Genomic DNA, 23,281 nt, shown 5'->3' with positions numbered 1-23,281 from the left:
ACAACATCCATTGCATTCCCTTCATCAATCCTCCGTTACTTCATCAAAAAATTCAATTAGATTAGTCAAACACAATCTGCCTTTTACAAACCTGTGTTGGCTCTCCTTAATTAGCTTAAGTCATCCACTATTACCTAACTGGTGAGAATGGTCCTTCTGCTACTTTTTTGTGAGCACGGTAGTTTAAAAATAAGACCAGCTTAGTTCCATTGGCTCAAAAAAAATGGTCCTTGGCGTGCTGTCAGCCTAGGCAAAAAAAATTATAAAATGCCTTTGGTAATGATTAATGCAACACATTAATGTGGATTCCCCTCTTCAGTAGAAAATTGTAGACTTGCTACATCATTGTTAAGGGGGAAGAATATTTTTTTTTCTTTTTAACTGACAAATTGTGGGGAAGGGTCATATTATTACACTACTAAATGTATTTAACAGTACCACATATAGAATGGGACAATAACTAAAGGTTCAATTATAGAAAGAACTGCAAAGGAATTTGGTCTTAGTGCACAAGTTTGAAATTACTAATGATTCTTGCTCAGTGAAGTGGGGCAAAATTCTTTGTCTCTTAGTCAAATGAAGAACAACCAGCGACAGCAGAAACTACAACAGTGTAGACCAGGAGAGCTACTAATTCCTTTGGATTCTAATCAGAAGGATGTAAAGTTAAATAGAAAATGTGTTATTCTGCAAAGAAACTTACCTTGTAATGTTGCTACCAGGCCAGTGCTCAGACCAGAAATAATGTCACCAGGCAGCCATTGTTTCAATCTGTACTTGGGCATCCAATCCAATATGGGGAAAAAGCCTTTAATCACACCCAGAACCTTTTTAGTTGAGCAACTGGGGAGGAAAAAAAATTACAAAATCTATAACCTGCTATAATACGTGCAGACAAATCAGAATCGCTGCAGTTCAAATAATATGGGGCAATCTCAACTATCAAATGCCTCCGACATCCACATAATTGATTCCTTGATTTCTTAATTATTTAAATAACTTGCATTTTGCCACCAAAAACCTTCTTTCATCCAATGAGAATAATTTTAACTTCTTTCCATAGCTTAATGTTCTAAATTCTGGATCCTTTGCACATCCTCTATACCTTTCCAAAAGTTTAATGACCACAATTAGATCCAATTGTCTATGCATGATTTCCTTAATGTCCTATAGCATTTCAGAATTATATCCTTATTCGACAGATTTATTTTTTTACAGTCAGATAATATTTTCCCTTCCAACTGTTACCACACACAGATGACAGTTTACATGTTTGGCTAACATAAGTCTTTTCATTTGTGATTTATTTGATCAGGTGTCTTCATAGATGCCTTTGAATTTTATATTTTTCTTCAGAACATTCTGCTTTCCCAACCAACTTCTAGAGTTTGAGTGAGTGAGTTAAGTCTGAAATTAGGTGAGTGAGCAAGAAGGTGGCAGATGGAATATAATGTGGAGAAATGTGCAGTTATCCACTTTCATAGGGAAAATAGAAAATAGAAAATCTGATTTTTTTTTTAATAAAAGCTCAGAGACTGGGAAAGGTTGGTATTCAGAGGGACCTGGGTGTCCTTGTACACAACTCACAGAAAGTTACAGGTACAGCATGCAATTAGGAAAGCAAATGGTATGTTAGCCTTTATTATAAAAGGGATTGGAGTATAACAGTAAAGAAGTCTTACTACAATTATATATAGGGCCTTGGTGAGACCACACCTGGAGTACGGTGTACAGTTTTGGTCTCCTTACCCAAGGAAGGCAAGACTTGCCTTAGAGGGAGTGCAACGAAGGTTCACTAGACTGATTCCTGGGATGAGGGGATTGTCCTATGGGGAGAGATTGAGTAGGCTAGGCCTATATTCTCTAGAGTTTAGAAGAATGAGAGATGATCTCATTAAAATATACAAAATTCTTACAGGGCTTGACAGGGTAGATGCTGGGAGGATGTTTCCCCTGGCTGGGGGGGTGCGGGGGGTCTAGAACTAGGGGTTGCAGTCTCAAAATAAGGGGTCGACCATTTAAGACTGAGATGAGGAGAAATGTCTTGTGAATCTTTGGAATTCTCTACCCGAGGGCTGTGGATGCTCAAGTCATTGAATATATCCAAGACAGAGGTCGATAGATTTTTGGATAGTAAGAGAATCAAGGGATATGGTGATAGGGCGGGAAAGTGTAGTTGAAGTAGATGAGTCATGATCCTATTGAATGGTGGAGCAGGATCAAAAGGGTCGAATGGCCTACTCCTGCTCCTATTTCTTATGTTATCATCTGAAAACGCAGACAGTTTTCTTGTTGTAATGTGTGCAGAGCACAAATGTTTAGCTGTTTTCCAATGTTCTATTTCTGTCTGTATTTAATAAATTGCAAAAAGCTTCTTACTTATAGTCTTATTTCCTTATGCTTTCTTGGAAAAATTTTCAGGCTTTTTTTTCCCCATAACATTCTGAACCTAGATACAGAAGTAGGCAGCTTTATTTGGCCAGCCACTCATTTAAGAATCTCCATTTCAAGCTATTAAGAAATTTACACCCACCTGTACTATCCCACGTGGAGTACAGGCAGACTCTCCCCATAGGGGCGTATCCCACTTACTCAACTACAGAGAGCGAAGGCACAGCTTGAGAGAGCAAAGAGTTAAGAGACACCACCACCCCCCGTCCAGTGCACAGGGTACTGCTGGAGTTTACCAGTCGAAGCTGCACAATTTACCAGAGCTGCTTGTCCAGCTAGGACCACTCTACCTGTTGGGGTATTGGTTTGCAGGATTATCTGGAGCCAAGTCAGAAGAATTCCTGTCCCACTGACAGCTGTACCCCTCCATATTCCATTAGTGAGCCACATTAGCTAGTCTGTCATTAACAGTGCCTTGAAGCACTGCAGATCTGCCTGGTTCAGGTATCGAGTTATTGAGTCTGCTACAGAGGATTGACTTGTTTATGAGCTACCTTCTCCAGGCATGTCACTTTGGAGTCACCTCAACAGGTATCTGTTTTCAGTATGGTAGAAGAATCTTCACTGTGCCAGCCACCCTGATGTCCTTTATGTCCAAGCCCAATGTCATGTACAGGAAACTTTGTGTTATCCGGAGGCTAAGTGTCCGGCAAGCTCGAGCCACCGGCAAAAATCAGGAGCCGTTTTGTTAGGTTTTTTTTCTTCTCGTGGCTTTTTTTTTTCCAACAGTCAGGCTCTGGAAAGTCTCTCTGAAGCTGTTGCTAAGCTACAGAGACGCTTCCAAGTTACGGGCCGACTGTTTAGAAGCTGTTGCTAAGCAACAGTGTTTGCACAAAGTTTCCTGTACCAGGCCTGCACATCAACTCCTTAATCCAGGTCCTCGTGAAGAGCTGAGAGACAATATCAGTATCGGCTGGAGCTCTCTCCCAGTAACTGTGTATTTGTTTCACCACAAATCCACCTCACAGTCTGGTACTGATTTTGCACAAGGACCGAAGGGAGCCCATCTTTGCATGTCTAGGAGTTCTAAACCATGAAGAAAAATGGTTTAAATAAATGTGTTATTTACAACAAGCTTAAGCTGCATTGGGATTTTGCTGTCATTGAAGCAAGACAAGGGAGACCAAAGTGAACTTTGGCCCTTCTCAGCACAGTCCCAGAGAACTATATCCAGATAGAAGTTGGTATCCACCAGGATCCATAGGTACCAGATATGAAATCAACAGTTGGGACAGATGCCCCTTATATTTTCCAATCAATACCTTCAAGATCCTCTCGAGCTGTGCAAGACCATTACACCGTATTTGAGGGCATTCACCGCAATACAGACTAGACACATTCCCACGAGGGGGAACGGAAGGACATCCAAAGCTAGAGCTCTCTGCATGACTCAAGATATAGATTAAAATAAACAGAAATAAAGAGGCTTATAATAAATGTCAGTCGAGAAATGACTGAATACAGAAGTACAGAGGAGAACTGAAAAAGGAAACAAGAGGGACAAAGGGAATGTATGAGACTAGATTAGTGGGTAACAAAAGACTTTTATAAATATAAATAATAAAAGGGTAGACAAAGGAAGGGTGGGGCCAATTAGGGACCAAAAGAGATCTTCTTGTGGAGGCAAAGAGCATGGCTGAGGTACAAAATAAGTACTTTGCATCGGTCTTCACTAAGAGAATGCTGCCAATATCACAGTAAATCACATGGAATGGAAGCAAGACCAGTGGGTCTGTTGTTGCCTGTGTCCTTTTCTATCTACGCTCTACCCTGAACACTCTACACCCATAACTGTTGTATTCATTTCCATGCTCTGTATTTGTACTTGCATTCCTCTGACTGGCCTCTTGGTACTACCCTACTCCACCAATTGTAGCTGTGCCTTCAGCTGCCCAAGACCTCTGCTGTGGAATTCCCTCCCTAAACCACACCACCTTCCTCTCCTCCTTAAAACCCATTTCTGTCACTAAGCTTTTGGGCACCTTTCCTAATCTTTCCTTTGGTTTGATATCCGTTTTTTATACCTCTATGAAGTGCTATGGGATGTTTTTTCCACATTAGCGGCGCTATATAAATGCATAAAGCAAATACTGCAGGTGCTGGAAATCTGAAATAAAAACAGAAAATGCTGGAGATACTCAACAGGTCAGGCAGCATCTGTGAAGAGAGAAACAGAGTTAACGTTTCAGGTCGATGACCTTTCATCAGAACTGGAAAAAAGCAGGAAATGGAACAGATTTTTAAGCAAGTGTAGTGGCTGGGAAAGGGGGGGGAGGGGATGAAGGAACAAAAGGGAAGGTCTGTGATAGGATAGAAGGCAGGAGAGGTTAAGAGACATTAAGAGATATACAAAGCAAAAGGAGATGGTAATGGGACAGGTTAAGAAACAAAGGATGGCTCTAGATGAAGTGTAAATTGCGCTAGCAGAATGAAAGACAGCTGCCATGTGGGAGAGAAGAACAGACACAAACAAAAGGTGTGGATAAAAAATATATATATGATAGGGGCCGAGGTTATGATCTGAAATTGTTGAACTTTATGTTGAGTCCAGAAGGCTGTAAAGTGCCTAATCGAAAGATGAGGTGCTGTTCCTCGAGCTTACGCTGAGCTTCAGTGGAACAATGCAAGAGGCCAAGGACGGTGAGGTCTGAGTGGGAATGGAGCGGAGAATTTAAGTGACAGGTGACTTCTCCCTTCCTCGACTTCTCCATCTCCACCTCTGGGGATAGGTTATTGACAAACATTCATTACAAGCCCACTGACTCCCACAGCTACCTGGACTACACTTCCTCCCACCTCGCTTCCTGTAAGGACTCTATTCCATTCTCCCAGTTTCTCTGTCTCCGCTGCATCTGCTCTGACGATGCCACCTTCCATACTAGTGCCTCCGACATGTCTTCCTCTTTCCTCAACCGAGGATTCCCCTCTACTGTGGTTGACACGGCCCTCGACCGTGTCTGTTCTATCTCCCGCACTTCTGCCCTCGCCCCTGCCCCTCCCTCCCGGAACCACGATAGAGTTCCCCTTGTCCTCACCTTTCACCCCACCAACCTCCACATTCAACGGATCATCCTCTGCCATTTCCGCCACCTCCAGCGTGATCCCACCACCAAACACATCTTCCCCTCACCTCCCCTTTCAGCATTCCGAAGGGACCGTTCCCTCCGCGACACCCTAGTCCACTCCTCCATCACCCCAAACAGCCCTTCCCCTTCAAGCGCAGGAGATGCAACACATGCCCTTATACCTCCCCCCTTCCCACTGTCCAGGGCCCCAAACACCCCTTCCAGGTGAAACAGCAATTTACTTGTACTTCTTGCAATTTAGTATACTGTATTCGCTGCTCACGATGTGGTCTCCTCGACATTGGAGAGACCAAACGCAGATTGGGCAACCACATTGCAGAAAACCTCCGTTCAGTCCGTAAGGGGGACCCCGAGCTTCCGGTCGCCTGTCACGTTAATTCACCGCTCCATTCCCACTCAGACCTCATCGTCCTTGGCCTCTTGCATTGTTCCACTGAAGCTCAGCGTAAGCTCGAGGAACAGCACCTCATCTTTCGATTAGGCACTTTACAGCCTTCTGGACTCAACATAGAGTTCAACAATTTCAGATCATAACCTCGGCCCCATCATTTATATATTTTTTATCCACACCTTTTGTTTGTGTTTGTTCTTCTCTCCCACAGGGCAGCTGTCTTTCATTCTGCCAGCGCAATTTACACTTCATCTAGAGCCATCCTTTGTTTCTTAACCTGTCCCATTACCATCTCCTTTTGCCTTGAATATCCCTTAATGTCTCTTAACCTCTCCTGCCTTCTATCCTATCACAGACCTTCCCTTTTGTTCTTTCATCCCCTCCCCCCTTTCCCAGTCTCTTCACTTGCTTAAAAATCTGTCCCATTTCCTGCTTTTTTCCAGTTCTGACGAAAGGTCATCGACCTGAAACGTTAACTCTGTTTCTCTCTTCACAGATGCTGCCTGACCTGCTGAGTATCTCCAGCATTTTCTGTTTTTGTTCTATATAAATGCATGCTGTTGCTGAAAAATACAAAAATGGGTATTTGCACAATAGCTGTTAGGTTGAACTAAACCCGATGACTAGATGGGCTGGGTGCTCTTGCTTTGACTCCTACCCGAGATTGGCAGTAGCAGAAATGGTAGCTGTCCCTTAACTCTAATCAGCAGTTCTTACTTATAATGGGAGACCAAAATGACATATTTATGTTAACCAAAGTCTGTTGCCTTAAGGGTTTACAATCACTGCTTTGCAATTTTGCATGATTTGAAACGTGCCCTCCCCAAGATGAAAAGTTTTCTTTCTTCGGATATTCTTTTCAATTGACATTTAAAAAGAAACATGGTTTCACCTCATGGCTGGCAAATGTTGATGACGTCTCAGTGCTGGTGCTAATTTGAGGGGAAGTGAGGCTGCTACGGGTTAAATGTATTGTAGTAGCGAGAGGCGATCTGGAAAGGAGCGACGTACTGGATGCCTTGAGACCCGGAAAACCTTCACTCACCTGCCGCACCTCTTGGCCAGTCGGTCACGTACAGTTTTGGGGACCTTTTCCTTTCTTTCATTTTCCTCCAGGAAACTATTTTCAGAATAAACTGAACGGGCCACAAAATAGTTGTGATTTTCTGCAGTCGGCATCTCGGTGCCTCCAACGCTGTCTTGCTCGCCGAACAGGTGGCTGGACACTGAAAGAGAATGATCTTTGGTTACAAACCATTAACATGGACATCCCAGGCAGGTCCCATTGAATGCACTCCCCTCTACTGCAGCGATTCAAGGGATTTTCAACTCGGATCCTTCTTTCGGGGTTGATTTTTCCGTTTACAAAAAAAGTTACTCCGACTTGGTGGATTGTAATCCATTCATGTACCGCCGGACTTCATTCACCAAGGCAATGCCTTTTTTTTAGCGGCGAGGGAGAAGGGGCGGATATTTTAAACTCTCAAAGTGGGATCATTGAACGGCGACCATCTCTCCTGTAGTTTACAGACAGTAGCACTTCCGGATAAACAGCTCCCAGCTCAAGTAACACACACACACAAAAAGAGAAAAATCTGAAATTCTGCAATACCCCGGGACCGCATAATAGCGGGAGGTTTGTCTGGACTTTCCACAACTCGACGCACATCAACAGACCAGTCAAGCCCAGAGAGACTTAATGCCAGAACAACCCGCTCCTGCACCGCATGTCCCCGAGCTCATTTATAAAAACTCCCATCCAATGTTCTTGTGAGTGAATCCCATAAAAATCAGACACAACAGACGGGTTCTTTTTTTAAAAAAAAACTCTACCTTCCAATAAACAGAACACGTGGATGGCATTTCCCGTGACCCCCAACCACCTCATAGTGAGAAAAAAACACCCACTTTTAAATGAGTTCGCGTCTTTTCAGTTCAGAGCACTTTTTTTTCCCCCCGGGACAGGTGACATTTTTTTCTACATTTGAAGACTTTTTTTTTAAAAGCATAATTTCGACACAGATTATCGACCCAATTCACTCCGAGGCTGTACAACTAAAGGCAGTTACTGATCAAAAACACACGTAAAGTCGAGGAACATCCGCCACAGTTTTCGAAATACACTGTGTGAAGTAAAATCTCTTAAAATTATAAACTCGTCAAAACGTTATCTGTCTATGGTAAACAGCCGAATGTAATGTTCAAAACTTTAAACTAAAACTTTACCGCTGCGATCTTGAACCTCCCTGGGTGTTGCGTGCTTTCATTGAGAGGGCTGAGTCGCCTGCTGGTTTATATATGCTCATTATATTCTGGGCTGTATTGATATTACACACACAGAGCAGCCTACTCCGGATCGGGAGAGATTGTCTCAGGTCCAGCATAACTGCCCACTCGCAAATAAACGCAGATGGTCACAGTATTAACAGATATTGAGTCAAATTACTGACTGAAGTGAAACACATGAACAGTTGCTATCCATTTAGAATCATTATGTTGCTAAAAATCTGAAGAGGACACACCCAAAACACTCGCCTGTCTTTTCTCGGATGCTGACCCACCTGCTGTGTATTTTCAGCATTTGCAGTTTGTTCCTTTTTTTTTAACTTAAAATCTGGAACTATGTCCACTCAGTGGCAACAAACCCAGTATTTACAGTTTGAGAAGTTTACATGGGCAAATGTAGAGATAGGAACTTACAATGGGAAAAGTGGACACTGAGTGCACACAGAGGTAAGGTTCTTAATAAATTATATAGATATAACAGGGTTAAATGGGCAATTGGATTTTCCAGATAGAGCATTGTCAGTATGATCTGATGAAACTGTTAGCCATTATAAATAGGTAGTAATGGGACATTGCAGAGGGTTATAATAAATTACCAGAGCTCCGTTTGGGGTATTGACAGTCATTAATACCTAATTTATATATTGGATTTATGTCCACTTGAAGTGGTTCCACAATACGTTGGGGTCATTGTCATTCCAAATAAACACTGATTGTATTGCAGGTAGAATCTGCACCTGTAGAGATGCCTTTGCCCAATTTGATTCGGACATTGGAGGAGATGTCTTCACTGAATCTGCATTGGCCACGAGGGTGGTACCTTCAAGTCTCTGCTGTTGCAAGGATTCACTGTCCTTGGATGCAGAGAGTAGCCTTCATGATGTACGACGGTAGTCTTAGGGGCCTAAACCATGCAGTCCTAAATTCCAGGGGCACCTCTCAACCAACAATGGTTAATGAACTTTCATTCTTCTGTTCAAGAGCAACTGCTCCAACGACAAACCCTTGCTGATATTTTATTCTCAAGTTATTCCACCCCAAAAATCTGCTCAAAAAGCAATTTTCTGCACCTTCGTTCGTCCAGTAGAAGAGATGAAAGCTGTTATTTATTTTACATTCCTGTGAAGAGACTGCACTGACTTTTAACCTGCACAGGGTTGCATTTCTCTCCTGTACAAACTAGAGGGCCACATTTTAGAAACAAGGCTGAGAAGCCTACATAAATAAAAGTTCATATGATGACAAGGTAGCGAATTCTTTCATAGAACGACAATGAAATGATTTCATATTCTGTTTTAGCTCTTTGTAATCTGTTTAGGTTCAGTTTGTAGCAAAAGTTTGCCAGCACTTTTTGTTTCTTGAATTAAGAAATTTGACTACAGTTTTGAAAAATACAGTTTGTATGCAAAGAACTGCAGGATATTACATAAACACAGTGGGTACAGCTCAAAAAGGGCCTTGTCAGCAGTTGTCACTGGGATTTGAAAATTCTGTGACTTCCCTGATGATATGTATTTGCTTGTAATGTGATTGAACAATACTATGTATATTTTAGGATCTTTTTACCTTGTCGATCAGGTCCCTGGGGAGCAACAATCAAATGACTCTCCTTGCTTCACTGCACCAATTTATATTATGACCAGTCTTCCTCTGATGCTGCTCTCTCCCTGTAGGAAGCTGATTCGTGGAATTGAGACTTGGTTCCCTAAAGCACTTGTGAACTATGCCATCCTGATTGGAAGGTAGGTGGCTCTTGAATTGATGAGTAGCTGGTTCTGTCTGTATGTGTGCTTGTGTCATGACACTATGCTGCATGCTCGCAAGTGCCCAAAATAGGCTCTATGCATTTCATGGGAAGAACAGAAGCACTTAATCCAAAGACAGATCACAAGACCCCTAAAAACATATGTCTCGTACTGTTGGAACTTCAGAGATTATTTGCTTTATGTTTTTAGGTGCCATCAACAGTCGGAGAATCATGCAGTCCACAGCTACGGTAAAAATGTCTTTAGTTGATGTATTTTAGTAAGCACTGCCTGATACTGCAGCCTATATATTGTGTTGTTTTATCTGTTGCTTTGCATTAATAAACTTGTTTTCTCTCACCAGTGCTCCATACAAACCTGAGTAAAAATAACGAAGTGGATCTGGCTGTGTCGAGAGAGGGGACTTCAGGAATGGAAGCTGCAGAACTCCATTATAATAAAACACTTTGCCATTTTTAATAATCCTCAATAAATTCAGTCCCTAATAGCTCAAGATTAGACTCATACATTGTGCTTAAAATAAATTCTGAAGTACAAGATCATTTTGTTGCTGTTTAATTCCTTTATATTTGTCACCCACTTACATAGCTTGGCATTATTAGAAGTACTCTTCCCCCAACACTGTTGTAATTAGCACAACCAAACTCCTGAGGAAGTCCACTCGTCAGTGAGACAGAGCTTTTTCCATTTTTTATTGCCAAGCCAGTTTTCAATTTAACTAGCTAATTTGCAATTAATTTAGGAGTTTTACCCATTCTAAAAAGTGTTACATATGGGATTTTATCAATGGCATCCGAAAACCCAAGTAAATTATATTCACTGGATAGTCGTCATCACCTTTATAAGTTTGTGAGGAATTACCTATCCTTCTAAATTCAAGCAGACTACTCCTTACAGCCTAAAAACAGAAAATGCTGGAAATACTCAGCAGGTCAGGCAGCACCTGCGGAGAGAGAGAGAGAGAGTTAACGTTTCAAGTCAACGACCTTCAAACATTTTCTGTTTTTAGTCCCGATTTCCAGCATCCGCAGCATTTTGCTTTTGTACTCCTTATGGTCTCTGCGCACGTCATGCCATATAACGCTTTCAAGTATTTTTATATATCACTTTTTTCTTGAATATCAGGATAACATTGACTATCCTCCAGTCCTCTAGTATAGCTCGAGTGTTTATGGTGCTCCCAAAACTATTTGCCAGAGGTCCACATCTTTCCTCCCTGTTTTTTTGTAGATTTTAAATTATATCTTTTCATGACTTGTAGGCATTTTATTTATCAATTTCCTCATAACAAATATTTTATTGGTGTACTCTTGATAAGGGATTTTTGAGGCAATATGACTGCATCTAGAAATTTAATACAGATGGCTGATGTGTAAAAATATATATTTAACACATCTGACACATTTTTGATCCTCAGTTGTCTCTCTTCCCAACGTATTTCCTTAAAAATCTACCTGGTCTATCACACTAGCTATAGCTAAAAATCATTTTTGGATTCCTATTGTTTTTTTCTTTTATTGAGAGACCAAGACAAAAGCCCAAAGTGCAGGGCATCACTGTGGCTGAAAAGACTAGGAGGGACGACAAGGTAAAGGGAAAAAGTAATGATTATGTTTCTCCCAAACAAAGGTTTTGAAACCCTAAGAAAAATAGAGGGAAGGGTATGAAGCACAGTGCAATAAGCTTTGATAGCAACACAGTTAGGTTGTAGGGAGGAGGAAGAGCATTATTTGCAGTCAACCTTTCTACTGCCCTCTTATCATTTCTAATACTTTTACTCCCCCACCCCAGCCAGGACATGAGGAAATAATCTAGGTTAAAACTTCAGTGCAGCACTGAGGAAATACTGCATTGTTGGAAGTGCCACCTTTTGGATGAGATGTTACATGGAGGCCCCGTGAGCCTGCTTAGGTGGACGTAAACGAACTCGTGACACTATTCAAAGAAGAGTGGGAAGTTATGCTGGTGTCCTGGCCAACACCACCAAAACAAATGATCTAGTCAGTAACTTATTTGCTGCTTGTGGTACTTTGCTGCAAAAATTGGTTGCAGTGTTTGCCTGCAAACCAACAACGACTACACTTCAAAGTAATTAATTGGTTGTAAAACATTTTGGGACATCCAGAGGATATGAAAGGGGCTGTACAAAAGCATGTTTGTTCTTTCCCTTTAGTTATCCTTCTCTGGCTCGGTGTACATTTTTGACTGATTACACCGTGGGACAATTTTCTGTTAAAGGTGCGATATAAATGTAAGCTTTTGTTATCCAGTTTATGCTGGGCATCAAAACAATTACTTCACAAGTGGACCTCCAGATTGAAAGTGTCACAAATTGAGTGATTTAGCCTGAAACCAAATTGACAATCAAGTTGCTATGACTGAGATATTGCAACCATTTCTCATTCACTAATGTATCATAAGTTTTAACATGCTTGGAAATACTGATATCCTTATAGGTATTGGTGTCTGGATTGGCCGATAGATATTAGAATTTGACTGAGATTTCCTTTTGTGGATATGTGCAATATTTACTTTTTCCCATTTTTTTAATAGGAAAACACTAATTGACTAGGACAGTTGAAGTAAATGACCAGATTAAAGTTGCCATTGTCAATTACCAGGAATCAACACTGTTCCCCCCTCTTGTTCTTCAGAGAAAACAAAAGAATGCTATTAAGAGGCAGTGTTACATAGAAACATAGAAGGTAGGAGCAGGAGTAGGCCATTCGGCCCTTCGAGCCTGCTCCGCCATTCAACGAGATCATGGCTGATCATCCAAACCCTAGCACCCGGTCCCTACACCGACAGCCATCCCACCCAAGCCCTATCCCCGTAACCCCACGTATTTAATCCCCCCTAACACTAAGGGCCAATTTTTTTTTATCATGGCCAATCAACCTAACCCGCACATCCACAGCAGGAGGATAAGGTTTTATTAAGTACAAAGATATCATAGCTTTAACAGAACCCTTTCACTCCTCCTAATTGCTTCCCTTGCTTTTTTGGCTGGACAAGAGGGAGAGGGAGAAGTTTAAACCCCGACACCAGCAACTGACATGGCAGGTGGGCAGCACACCTTGTTAACCTGTCGATTGGAGAAGAAACACAAAAGCAAACTGTGAAATTATAGAAAGCTGCATGGGGTAGTCCCAGTTATGTTCAACCTTTGGACCACTCTGCTTTTTAAAATATGTATATCCCTGCCTACTAAAATATTTTATTGCAAAACTGGAGTGTTGCTAAATTTTATAATTTAATAATAGCTCATCATATTAAATCATAATTTATCACAATAAATGAGACACCAAAGTAAAGATCTGGGACTGAAATTTGTTCAGCTACTATGCTCATGCCAGCTGGGATTTTCTACCCCGACCTGTCTGCCTTATCACCTCTCGCCCTACTTTAAAGAACTTCCTCAAAACTCTCCTCCTTGACTGTACCTTTTGTGCCCATTCCTAGCCTCTCTGTTTTTCTCCCCTTTTCTCCAAGCTCAGTGCCCATCATATCCTATTCTGCCTTATTGTAAAGCACTCAGACAACTTCTGCACAAATGAAGTGCGATATAAATGTACACTGCTGTTGTATGATTGTGGGTTTTTTAAAAATCCAAACAATAGATTTTACAATGCCAATAATTTTGACCCAGGTAGGTCACAAAATGATTACCATGAATAGACAGAAGTCAAAATAAAACAAGCTCCCACATTGTCTAGTAGGTAAGAGCATTTTCAGAGCCAGATTAAGAATTTTTGGAGTCCTGAGCACCAAGAACATTTGGGGCCCTTCCACATGCCCCCGCACAGCCCTCTCCCGCAACTCACTAAAACACAAATATGTAGTAAAATGCATGAAGAAATTGGCCCGTAGAATGTTTACACACTGCATTAATAATGAAGCAAAGCATATCACAATATACTACGCTGAAGTGAAACAAAATTGTATATTTGTTCGTGGGCCCATAGTCCAGTGCATTAATCAGCCCTTGAACATTTCCACATGTAGCATTAGACCATTTAGATGAGAAGGTCACCGCCTGACTCCTTGCCATGTGCAGTGTTTAATGATCTTAGCAGGGACAGCAGTTGAGGTGATACAATTAGTCTCAGTGACAATAGACTGGGGAAGAGAAAAATAGCCAGCGAGTGCCCACTCCTGATGGCAATCCAGTAACCTTTACTGGATAGTGTGGATATCAGGCTCAGCAGTGAACTAGCCTGTCAAATTCATTGTCGAAGCACAAATGGCCATGGCCACATGTGTGAGGTATTGGGGGCTACCTATGCCTTTACAATTGTAATCTAGCAAGAACCAGCACCTCAGTAGAAGGAAAAAAGTTTGGAAAGCAAAAGTTTTTAAAAACCCCATTGTTTTCTACAGATAGACACATGCTGTATTGCCTTAACACAATTTTTTTTCTTTCAATATAAAAAATGCTTAATAAACACATTCTTAATTCACAGCACCAAATATCTGAAAATATACCGTAAAGTATCAAACAATTGAAGCACACATGCCTGTATGCGTTCACTATCTCCCTAATGTGTTTTTACAGGATATCAACAACGTAATTTCAGAATTATCCATCAATTTCTCTCATTTACATTATATTAATTTTTAGCACAATATTTAGATATTACAAGATTAGTGATCTGTTTTATTTTAGTTGTTTACACGACAGATTAAGTAACAATATATGCGCAATCTCTCTTGTCAAACCATATAAATAACAGGACTGTACCTTGACTGTCTGTAGAGTCACCGTAATGTAATGTAGTGACTGTCTGGTCCATATAACTTGCAGAGTAGTACCTATTTGCTCTGAAATTAAATGATGGATGGAATAAGATTTAGCAGAAACAAATAGTTTATTTATTTGCAACGCACGGGTCGTTTCCTCTCTGAGCATCCTACATCACTGCAAATCAGCAATGCAACAAGAGTCCTGTACAGCAACACATAACTGTGTGATCTCTAAACATATATACTGTCCTCAAATTTCAGTTTTAATGTTTAATGATGCTCTTCAGTCAACCATGAAAGTAGAAGGGAGGGAACAGCTACAAAAATATAGAGCGTCGTACCTGAAACTCGTGTGTTTAGACCTACTGAGTTCAGTTGTCCAGGGGCTTATCGATACAAATAAGCCATATGTGCCTGGGGCTGCTCATTGACTCCAACTCTTTACTTCAGCAAGCTAAATCAGAATAATAAGGAGCTCTTAACTCTACACCTTTTTAAAAAGTAAAAAAAAATAGGATTTTGGTTTTTTTCAGGAAGGGGTGGATCTATTTTTAAGAATGCCACTAGTGCAGTCGCTGTATCCTAAACTAGTTGAGTGGCTGTATCCTAAACTAGTTCAGCAACATTCTTTGGCTTGAACCCCTTTGAGCCATTAACCCTTCTACCAATATGAGAACCTCCTTTTGCCTTTCATCTAAATGTACAGGTAGATAAAAGGAGCTTGAGCTTGCTTATTAAAAGGCTAATTTGGACATCACCACAGTTAATAAATTTGTTCAATAGATTACTCTTGCTAACTTGATGAATAAGAAGTTTGAGTTTCTGAGTACCAGAAATTAGAATAAAATATAGATATGATGACTGTGCTGGTTTGACATGCTCATTCTTTAGGGACAAAGCTCACAAGTTTCCAAAGGCTGTTTCTAAAGTCCAGTTAAAGCAGGCTAGTTTTTCAGTTTCCACATACTTAAATGGGAAGAAAAGTCTAGCATTTTTTCCCCCCAAAAGTACTCTGCCTTTTTTAATCAAAGAAAATATTAGCCTTTAGATCATTTTCTTACCAGTAGACATCTCCCAAGCCAGGTCTCCCTCCCTGATAGCTTATTCTGGTGGTCAAGGAGCAATCCAGCATCGTTCCATAGTAAATAGCCTGGGGGGTGGAAGGTTGTTGACAAACTGCAGTGAAGCTGCCTCAGAGCCAGCCAACCATGGGAAACACACTGCAGGGTAACAAATCACAGTGGGTAGTTCCTGCTAGTTTGAGGTCTTCCTCCCCCCACCCCAACTGTTTCCTACAGACCACTCCAGGACATACAGGAATTTTCCCCATTGGTGATATTATATGAGAGGTTAAAAGAGAGGGAGACACGACTGAAACATTCTTGTGTATCGGGAGAAGTGTTTTCACAGTAAATTGTGGAAGACACAACAGGCTGAACTGTTGGCTTGGAATGCAGATTTCCTAAACCGTTTTGCAAGAGTTTGTAGGCTCTAGGGTGCCCCAGGACATTTTGAAAATTTACTCCCTCCTTTTTGTTTACAATGCAGCCAATTTGCACCCCGCCCATTGTTTTGAGGCCAATATCTTCTTCAATAAAATTGGATGCAAATTAAGTAGTGTTTAATATGCCAACTTGTGCATTGCTGAATGACTTCAGGTGATCAGGGTGTTAGAATTCAGGCTTCCTGTCACAATAGATAAATGTCTTTCAAGAGAATCCATGTTTCTCAATGGCTTGGTAATCAATTAATTATTTCTATTTATCACCTTAGGTCAATGAGAAAGCGGAAAGCAGTCTGATACATTGTTTACTAATTCAGTTCCGAAACAAAATCTGTTAAAATTTCAACTGATTTGACACAAGGTCAGAAGATAATTATGGATGAGGAAGGCCATTCAGCCATCTTAGTTCAGCGCTGCCAGTGGCTGTGAAGGTGACCGTGGCCCTGAATTTCTTTGTGTCGGGATTCTTCCAGGCTAGAGCAGGCAACACCTGTAACATCTCCCAGTTTGCTGTCCACTGCTGTATAAGAGAGGTGACAGAAGCTCTTTATGCCAGGAGAGGGGAGTTCATGGTCTCCTCTCTGACCAGAGAAAAGCAGAAGGATGGCTTTGCCAGGATAGCGGACTTCCCCATGGTGCAGGGTGCCATCGACTGCACGCATGTGGCTTTGCGGGCACCGTATATAAATACTGAGTTGTACCGCAACCGCAAAGGATACCGCTCTAAAATTGAGAAGCAAAGCCTTCTCCACTTGCAGCACCACTCCCTGCCACCTCACTAACTTTAAATAACTCTAAAAAGCTACCAGGTTGAATGTGCAGCTGATGTGTGACCATGCTCAGTACATCATGATGGTGAATGCCCAGTATCCTGGCAGCTAAAATCATGCAAAGTAAAAATTTTACGTGCTGTCTGCAGTCCTCCGAACGGGCGGGGGTTCCTATCGCATTGTGATCCCTGTCGCCGTTTTCGAGGGCTATCGAATTTCTGGGCCTATGCTTGAGGCTTTTCAAAGTGACTGGCATAAATACAGGAAATTTAAATAGCAAATTTGAAAATAAAAGTCCTGCATATCATGTGTGTCTAATTTTCACAACATCCCAGGTAACTCTTGTACTTCGCAGTGGCATACACTAGCAGAGAACCATGTTGCTGGTGAATCCCCTAACACAGTAACACCAGTTAGAGAAGAACTTGGGTTGGGTGTTCAATGGCTAATGGATGCACCAGTATCCCTGAATTATTTCTGTGAATCACAGCAATATGTGTCTGGATTAATTTGTATGGAAGGATCAAGTTAAGTATATACAGATGCAATACTTGACATAGCCAAATACAGATTGGTAACATGAACAACACTGTGTTCCTTAGTGGTCCAACGTTTCCTGCAGCAAGACTTGTTTGAATGGTCAGCCTTGGCTCAGTGGTAGCATTCTTGTCTTTGAGTTAGAAGGTTGTGGGTTCAAACCCCACTCCAAATGCACATAATGTAGGTTGGCACTAGTTCAATATTAAGGGAGTGCTGCCTTCCGGATGAAATATTAAACTGAGGTTGATGTAAAAAATCCCATGGCACTACTCAAAGTGGAGCAGGGGGTTTCTCCTGGTGTTCTGACAAACAAATATTCCTCAATCAAGGTCAGCAAAAACAAATCAACTGGTCATTTATCTCATTGCCATTTATAGGATCTTGCTGTGCACAAAATGGCTGCTGCCTTTGCCTACATTGCAACAATGACTGATACTTCATTGGCTGTGAAACGCTTTGGAATGTCCCGAGGTTGTAAAAGATGCTACATAAATGCAAGTTGTTTCTTTCTTTCATGTCTAAGGCAGCTCTCCAACTGATCGGCTGCTATCCTTAATTCCTAACAAACATTTCCTGATGGATGATTCTCTTAGAGCTGATTATTTTTCAAATTTCCATCCCACCCACATCATGGAGACCACTCTAGTATTACTTGTAACTATGATCTCAATACTTTACCCTCCTTTTGATAGTTAACCACATCATCATTCTCCACCACCTCTCCCTGTGGCACTACCCTCGGATAGTTCAATTTCCTACCCCCGCCCCCCCATGTAGCCAGAACTTCTCCTGCAGTTATTTTTCTTTTGTGCCCAAACGGTCACCTTTGATAGGTGCTAACTTTCCATCATTGCCCCCTACTATTTCTTATCTATATGCTGCCACTTGGTTATGTTATCCATAAGCATGGAGCCAGCTTTCATATGTACACTAATGATACACAATGTAATCTCTCCACCATTACTCTGAATTCCACACATCGTTGTGCTGTCTGATTGCTTGGACAACGATAAGTCATGATTGAGCCAGAACTTTCTGCAGCTCAACAGTGGAAGGAATCACGCCGCCCTCTTTGGATCTCACCAGAAATTTTGTAACTTAGTCCTTGATCTCATCCTCTTCCCAGCTGCACGCTGAGGCTGAACCTGAGTGTACTGTTCAAATATGAACTGAGCTTCAAACCCCACATGCAGTCCATAACCAAGACTGCATACGAAATATTGCCAATAGCAGTCTCTACCTCACTCTCACCCCAGCAGAAATATTTGTGCCTTTCTCCCCTCCAGGCTAAACTTCAACACTCACCTCGCCAGCCTCCCAAGTTCCATCCTACATAAGTTCCAACATTCAGGATCCCACATGATAATCAATCAGAAGTCTTGATCACCTATCAATGCCCTTCCATGACAATCTCCACCAACTCTCTGTCCATTGAATTCAAAATCTTTAGCACATTTACAAATCCCTCCATGGCCCCAATCTGTTCTGCTCTGCTCCTGTTAAAAAATAAATATTTCCTGGCATCTTACCTACATCTTGTCTTGAGCATTTTATATGCATGCTGTGTAGTCCTACAATCCCTATTAATCTCAAATAACCTATCCAACCAGAATGAGTCCAATCCCTACATTTAAAAGAAAACCTCAATCATATTCCCTCCAACAGCTTCTCCAAAGTAAATAGCCGAACTCTTAGAGCCTATTCTCATAAACAGGAGTCTAAGGTTTGGCATCATCATGGTCTTCTGTATCCTCTTCACAGCCTTGAGATCCTTCACTACCCGTGGGGACCAAAACTGGCCACAATACTTCAGTATAGATGTACTGCAGCCTTCTATAACTAAGTATAGTACTGTTCATATACAATATAAAAACAGAAAATGCTCAGCAGGTCAGGCAGCATCTGTGGAGAGAGAAACAGAGTTAACGTTTCAGGTCGATGACCCTTCGTCAGAACTGGAAAAAGTTGGAGATGGAACAGGTTTTTAAGCAAGTGTAGGGGCAGGGAAAGGGGGGAGGGGAGGAAAGAACAAAAGGGAAGGTCTGTGATAGGGTGGAAGGCAGGAGAGATTAAGAGACAAAAGGGATGATAGTGCAAGGCAAAAGGAGATGGTAATGGGACAAGTTAAGAAACAAAAGATGACTCTAGATGAAGTGTAAGTGGCAATGGCAGGATGATCGACAACTGCCATGTGAGAGAGAGAAAAAAAAAAGATAGGGGCAGAGGTTATGGTCTGAAATTGTTGAACTCGATGTTGAGTCCAGAGGCTGTAAAGTGCCTAATCGAAAGATGAGGTGCTGTTCCTCGAGCTTACATTGAGCTTCATTGGAACAGTGTACGAGGCTGAGGACGGAGAGGTCAGAGTGGGAGTGGAGCGGAGAATTAAAGTGACAGGCGACCAGAAGCTCAGGGTCACCCTTACGGACTGAACGGAGGTGTTCCGCAAAGCGGTTACCCAATCTGTGTTTGGTCTCCCCAATGTAGAGGAGACCACATCGGGAGCAGCGAATACAGTATACTAAATTGCAAGTAAATCGCTGTTTCACCTGGAAGGAGTGTTTGGGGCCCTGGACAGTGGGAAGGGGTGAGGTAAAAGGGCATGTGTTGCATCTCCTGTGCTTGCACGGGAAGGTGCCGGGCGAAGGGGAAGGGGTGATAGAGGAGTGGACCAGGGTGTCGCAGACGGAGCGGTCCCTTCGGAATTCTGAAAGTGGAGGTGAGGGGAAGATGTCTTTGGTGGTGGGATCACGCTGGAGGTGGCGGAAATGGCGGCGGATGATCCGTTGAATGTGGAGGCTGGTGGAGTGAAAAGTGAGGACAAGGGGAACCCTATCCTGGTTCTGGGAGTGAGGGGAAGGGGTGAGAGCAGAAGTGTGGGAAATAGAACGGATACAGTCAAGGGTCGTGTCAACCACAGTAGAGGGGAATCCTCGGTTGAGGAAAGAGGAAGACATGTCGGAAGCACTAGTATGGAAGGTGGCATCGTCAGAGCAGATGCGTCGGAGATGGAGAAACTGGGAGAATGGAATAGAGTCCTTACAGGAAGCGGGGTGGGAGGAAGTGTAGTCCAGGTAGCTGTGGGAGTCAGTGGGCTTATAGTGAATGTTTGTCAATAGCCTATCCCCAGAGATGGAGACAGAGAATTCGAGGAAGGGAACGGAAGAGTCGGAGGTGGACCATGTGAAGGTGAGGGAAGGGTGGAAATTGGAAGCAAAGTGAATGAAATGTTCTAGTTCAGGGCGAGAGCAGGAAACGGCACCAATACAGTCATCAATGTACCGGAAAAAGAGGTGAGGGAGGGGGACCTGAGTAGGTCTGGAACAAAAAATGTTCCACATATCCCACGAAAAGGCAGGCATAGCTAGGGCCCATGCAGGTTCCCATAGCAACACCTTTAATTTGGAGGAAGTGAGTGGAGTCAAAGGAGAAGTTGTTCAATGTGAGAACAATTTCCACCAGGCGAAGGAGGGGGGTGGTGGTGGAAGGGGACTGGTTGGGCCTATGTACAAGGAAGAAGCGGAGCACCCTCAGGCCATCCTGGTGGGGGATGGAGGTGTAGAAGGATTGGACGTCCATAGTGAAAAGGAGACGGTTGGGGCCAGGAAACTGTTAAAGTGGCAGAGGGCGTCGGAAGAGTTGCGGATGTAGGTGCAAAGCACCTAGCGCTCATGCGCGGTGCCGCTAACGCCTCCCGCGAAATTCAGCGGGAGGTTAGTGGCGGCGGTAGCGCCCCGCGTCACTGTGCCTCCGGCGATGATGTCATTGTCATGCGCAGCGCCCCGCTCGCAAACTTGGCTTACGCCCCCTGGCCAACCACTGGACGATATGTCTGACAGGGTCAGAGTGGCATTTTTATGGCCAGGTTGGCGCAAATTAAAGGGCAGGTGCCGGGCAGCCATTTTTTTTGGGCCGCCTGCTAGCACCAGCCTGCTCTCGCCTCCTCCTGCGGGGTGCCGGCCGCGATCGGTCAGCCCGGCACTCCTCGAGTGCCGGGCTCTTTTGCTGGCACCCCGCTCCCCGGTGGTCCAGCAGGGCCCCGGTGTGTGTTGCGCTAAGCTCCTCCCCTTTAATCAGGGGAGGGAGGCCTGCAGTACTGCGGTGCTACGTGCCACGCTCATGGCGCTTCCAGTAGCGCCCCACCTCCTGTTTGGGGCGCTACCATTGAATTTCTGGCACGGGGTGCTAAGAGTAGCGCCCCAGTGAAGTTAGCACCCAAGGGGGTGCGAGCCAATTTTTCCCCCAGAGAGTTTAACGGTAGCAGTGCAGCAGAGAATAAGGTCAAAGCAGGGAATAATGGTAAAAAATTTCATATAAAGGCTCTTTATCTGAATGCACGAAGCATTCGTAACAAGATAGACAAACTAGCGGCACAAATAGAGATAAATGGGTTTGATCTAATAACCATTACAGAGACGTGGTTGCAAGGTGGCCAAGGTTGGGAACTAAGTGTTCTGGGGTACTTGATATTTCGAAAAGACAGGCAGAATGGAAAAGGAGGGGGAGTAGTCCTGATAATAAAGGATGTCATAAGACAGTAGAGAGAAAGGATCTCAGCTTGGAAGATCAGGAAGTAGAATCAGTATGGGTAGAGATAAGGAATAACAAGGGGCAGTATATAGGCTCCCTAACATTGGACAGAATATAAATCAAGAAATAGTAGGAGCTTGTAACAAAGGTAATGGAATAATTGTGGGGGACTTTAATCTTCATACAGACTGGACAAATCAAATTGGCAAAAGGTAGTCTGGAGGATGAGTTCATGGAATGCATTTGGGACAGTTTCCTAGAACAATACATCATGGAACCAACCAGGGAACAGAGTATTTCAGATCTTGTATTGTGTAATGAGACAGGGTTAATTAACAATCTCATAGTAAATGATCCTCTGGGGCAGAGTGATCATAATATGATAGACAAGTCACTCTCAAACTTAATGTGAAATTCTAAGTCCGAAACTAGAGTCTTAAACTTAAATAAAGCCAATTACGTAGGAATGAGGGGCGAGTTGGCTAAGGTAGATTGGAAAAATAGATTAAAAGGCTTGGCAGTAGATAAGCAGTGGCTAGCATTTAAAGAAATACTCAACAAAAATTCATTCCATTGAGAAACAAAAACTCCAACCGTGATCCAACCATGGCTAACTAAAGAAGTTAAGGATAGCATTAGATTGAAAGAAGCTTATAATGTCGCAAAAAATAATAGTAAGCCTAAGGATTGGGAGAGTTTCAGGAACCAGCAAAGGATGACCAAAAAATTGATAAAAAGGGGAAAAATAGAATGAGAAAAAACTAGCAAGAAATATAAAAGCAGATTGTAAGAGCTTCTACAAGTATATAAAAAGGAAGAGAGTAGCAAAAGTAAACGTTGGTCCCTTAGAAGCTGAGACAGGAGAAATGATTATGGGGAATAAGGAAATGGCAGAAATGTTAAACAAATATTTTGTATCTGTCTTCACAGTAGAAGACACAAAAAGCATACCAAAAATGGTGGGGAACCAAGGATCTACTGAGGGGGAGGCACTTAACGTAATTAATACAAGTAGAGAAAAAGTACTAGAGAAACTAATGGGACTAAAAGCCGACAAATCCCCTGGACCTGATGGCCTACACCCTACGGTTCTAAAAGAGGTGGCTGAAGAGATAGTGGATGCATTGGTTTTGGTTTTCCAAAATTCCCTAGATTCTAGCACCGTCCCAGCGGATTGGAAGGTCGCAAATGTAACACCGCTATTCAAGAAAGGAGGG

General features: G+C 42.6%; 1 protein-coding gene and 1 long non-coding RNA gene across 2 annotated transcripts in view; one reads left to right on the top strand and one right to left on the bottom strand.

Annotated features, from left to right (window-relative positions):
• Positions 1-7,691, bottom strand: part of slc26a4 (solute carrier family 26 member 4) — a 61,990-nt gene extending 54,299 nt beyond the window's left edge. The window contains exons 1-3 of the mRNA XM_086010238.1: positions 7,541-7,691; positions 6,974-7,154; positions 704-843 (exon numbers count right to left, since the gene is read on the bottom strand). Of these exons, the coding sequence (XP_085866364.1) occupies positions 704-843; positions 6,974-7,154; positions 7,541-7,553 (334 nt within the window). The 5' untranslated portion in view covers positions 7,554-7,691. The remainder of the gene's footprint in view (positions 1-703; positions 844-6,973; positions 7,155-7,540) is intronic.
• Positions 7,692-7,827: 136 nt separating this feature from the next.
• LOC147105674 (uncharacterized) lies at positions 7,828-10,620 on the top strand. Its single transcript, XR_015081552.1, has 4 exons — positions 7,828-8,661; positions 9,888-9,956; positions 10,170-10,210; positions 10,324-10,620. It is a non-coding gene; the product is annotated as an uncharacterized LOC147105674 (long non-coding RNA).
• Positions 10,621-23,281: the final 12,661 nt, after the last annotated feature.

This window comes from Somniosus microcephalus, chromosome 17 (assembly GCF_052327205.1).
Source record: "Somniosus microcephalus isolate GS21.2 chromosome 17, FLI_Smic_1.0, whole genome shotgun sequence".
NCBI classification, from domain to species: domain Eukaryota; kingdom Metazoa; phylum Chordata; class Chondrichthyes; order Squaliformes; family Somniosidae; genus Somniosus; species Somniosus microcephalus.
The sequence above is the reverse complement of the archived record's forward strand: the minus strand, read 5'-3'. Positions and strand labels throughout refer to the sequence as shown.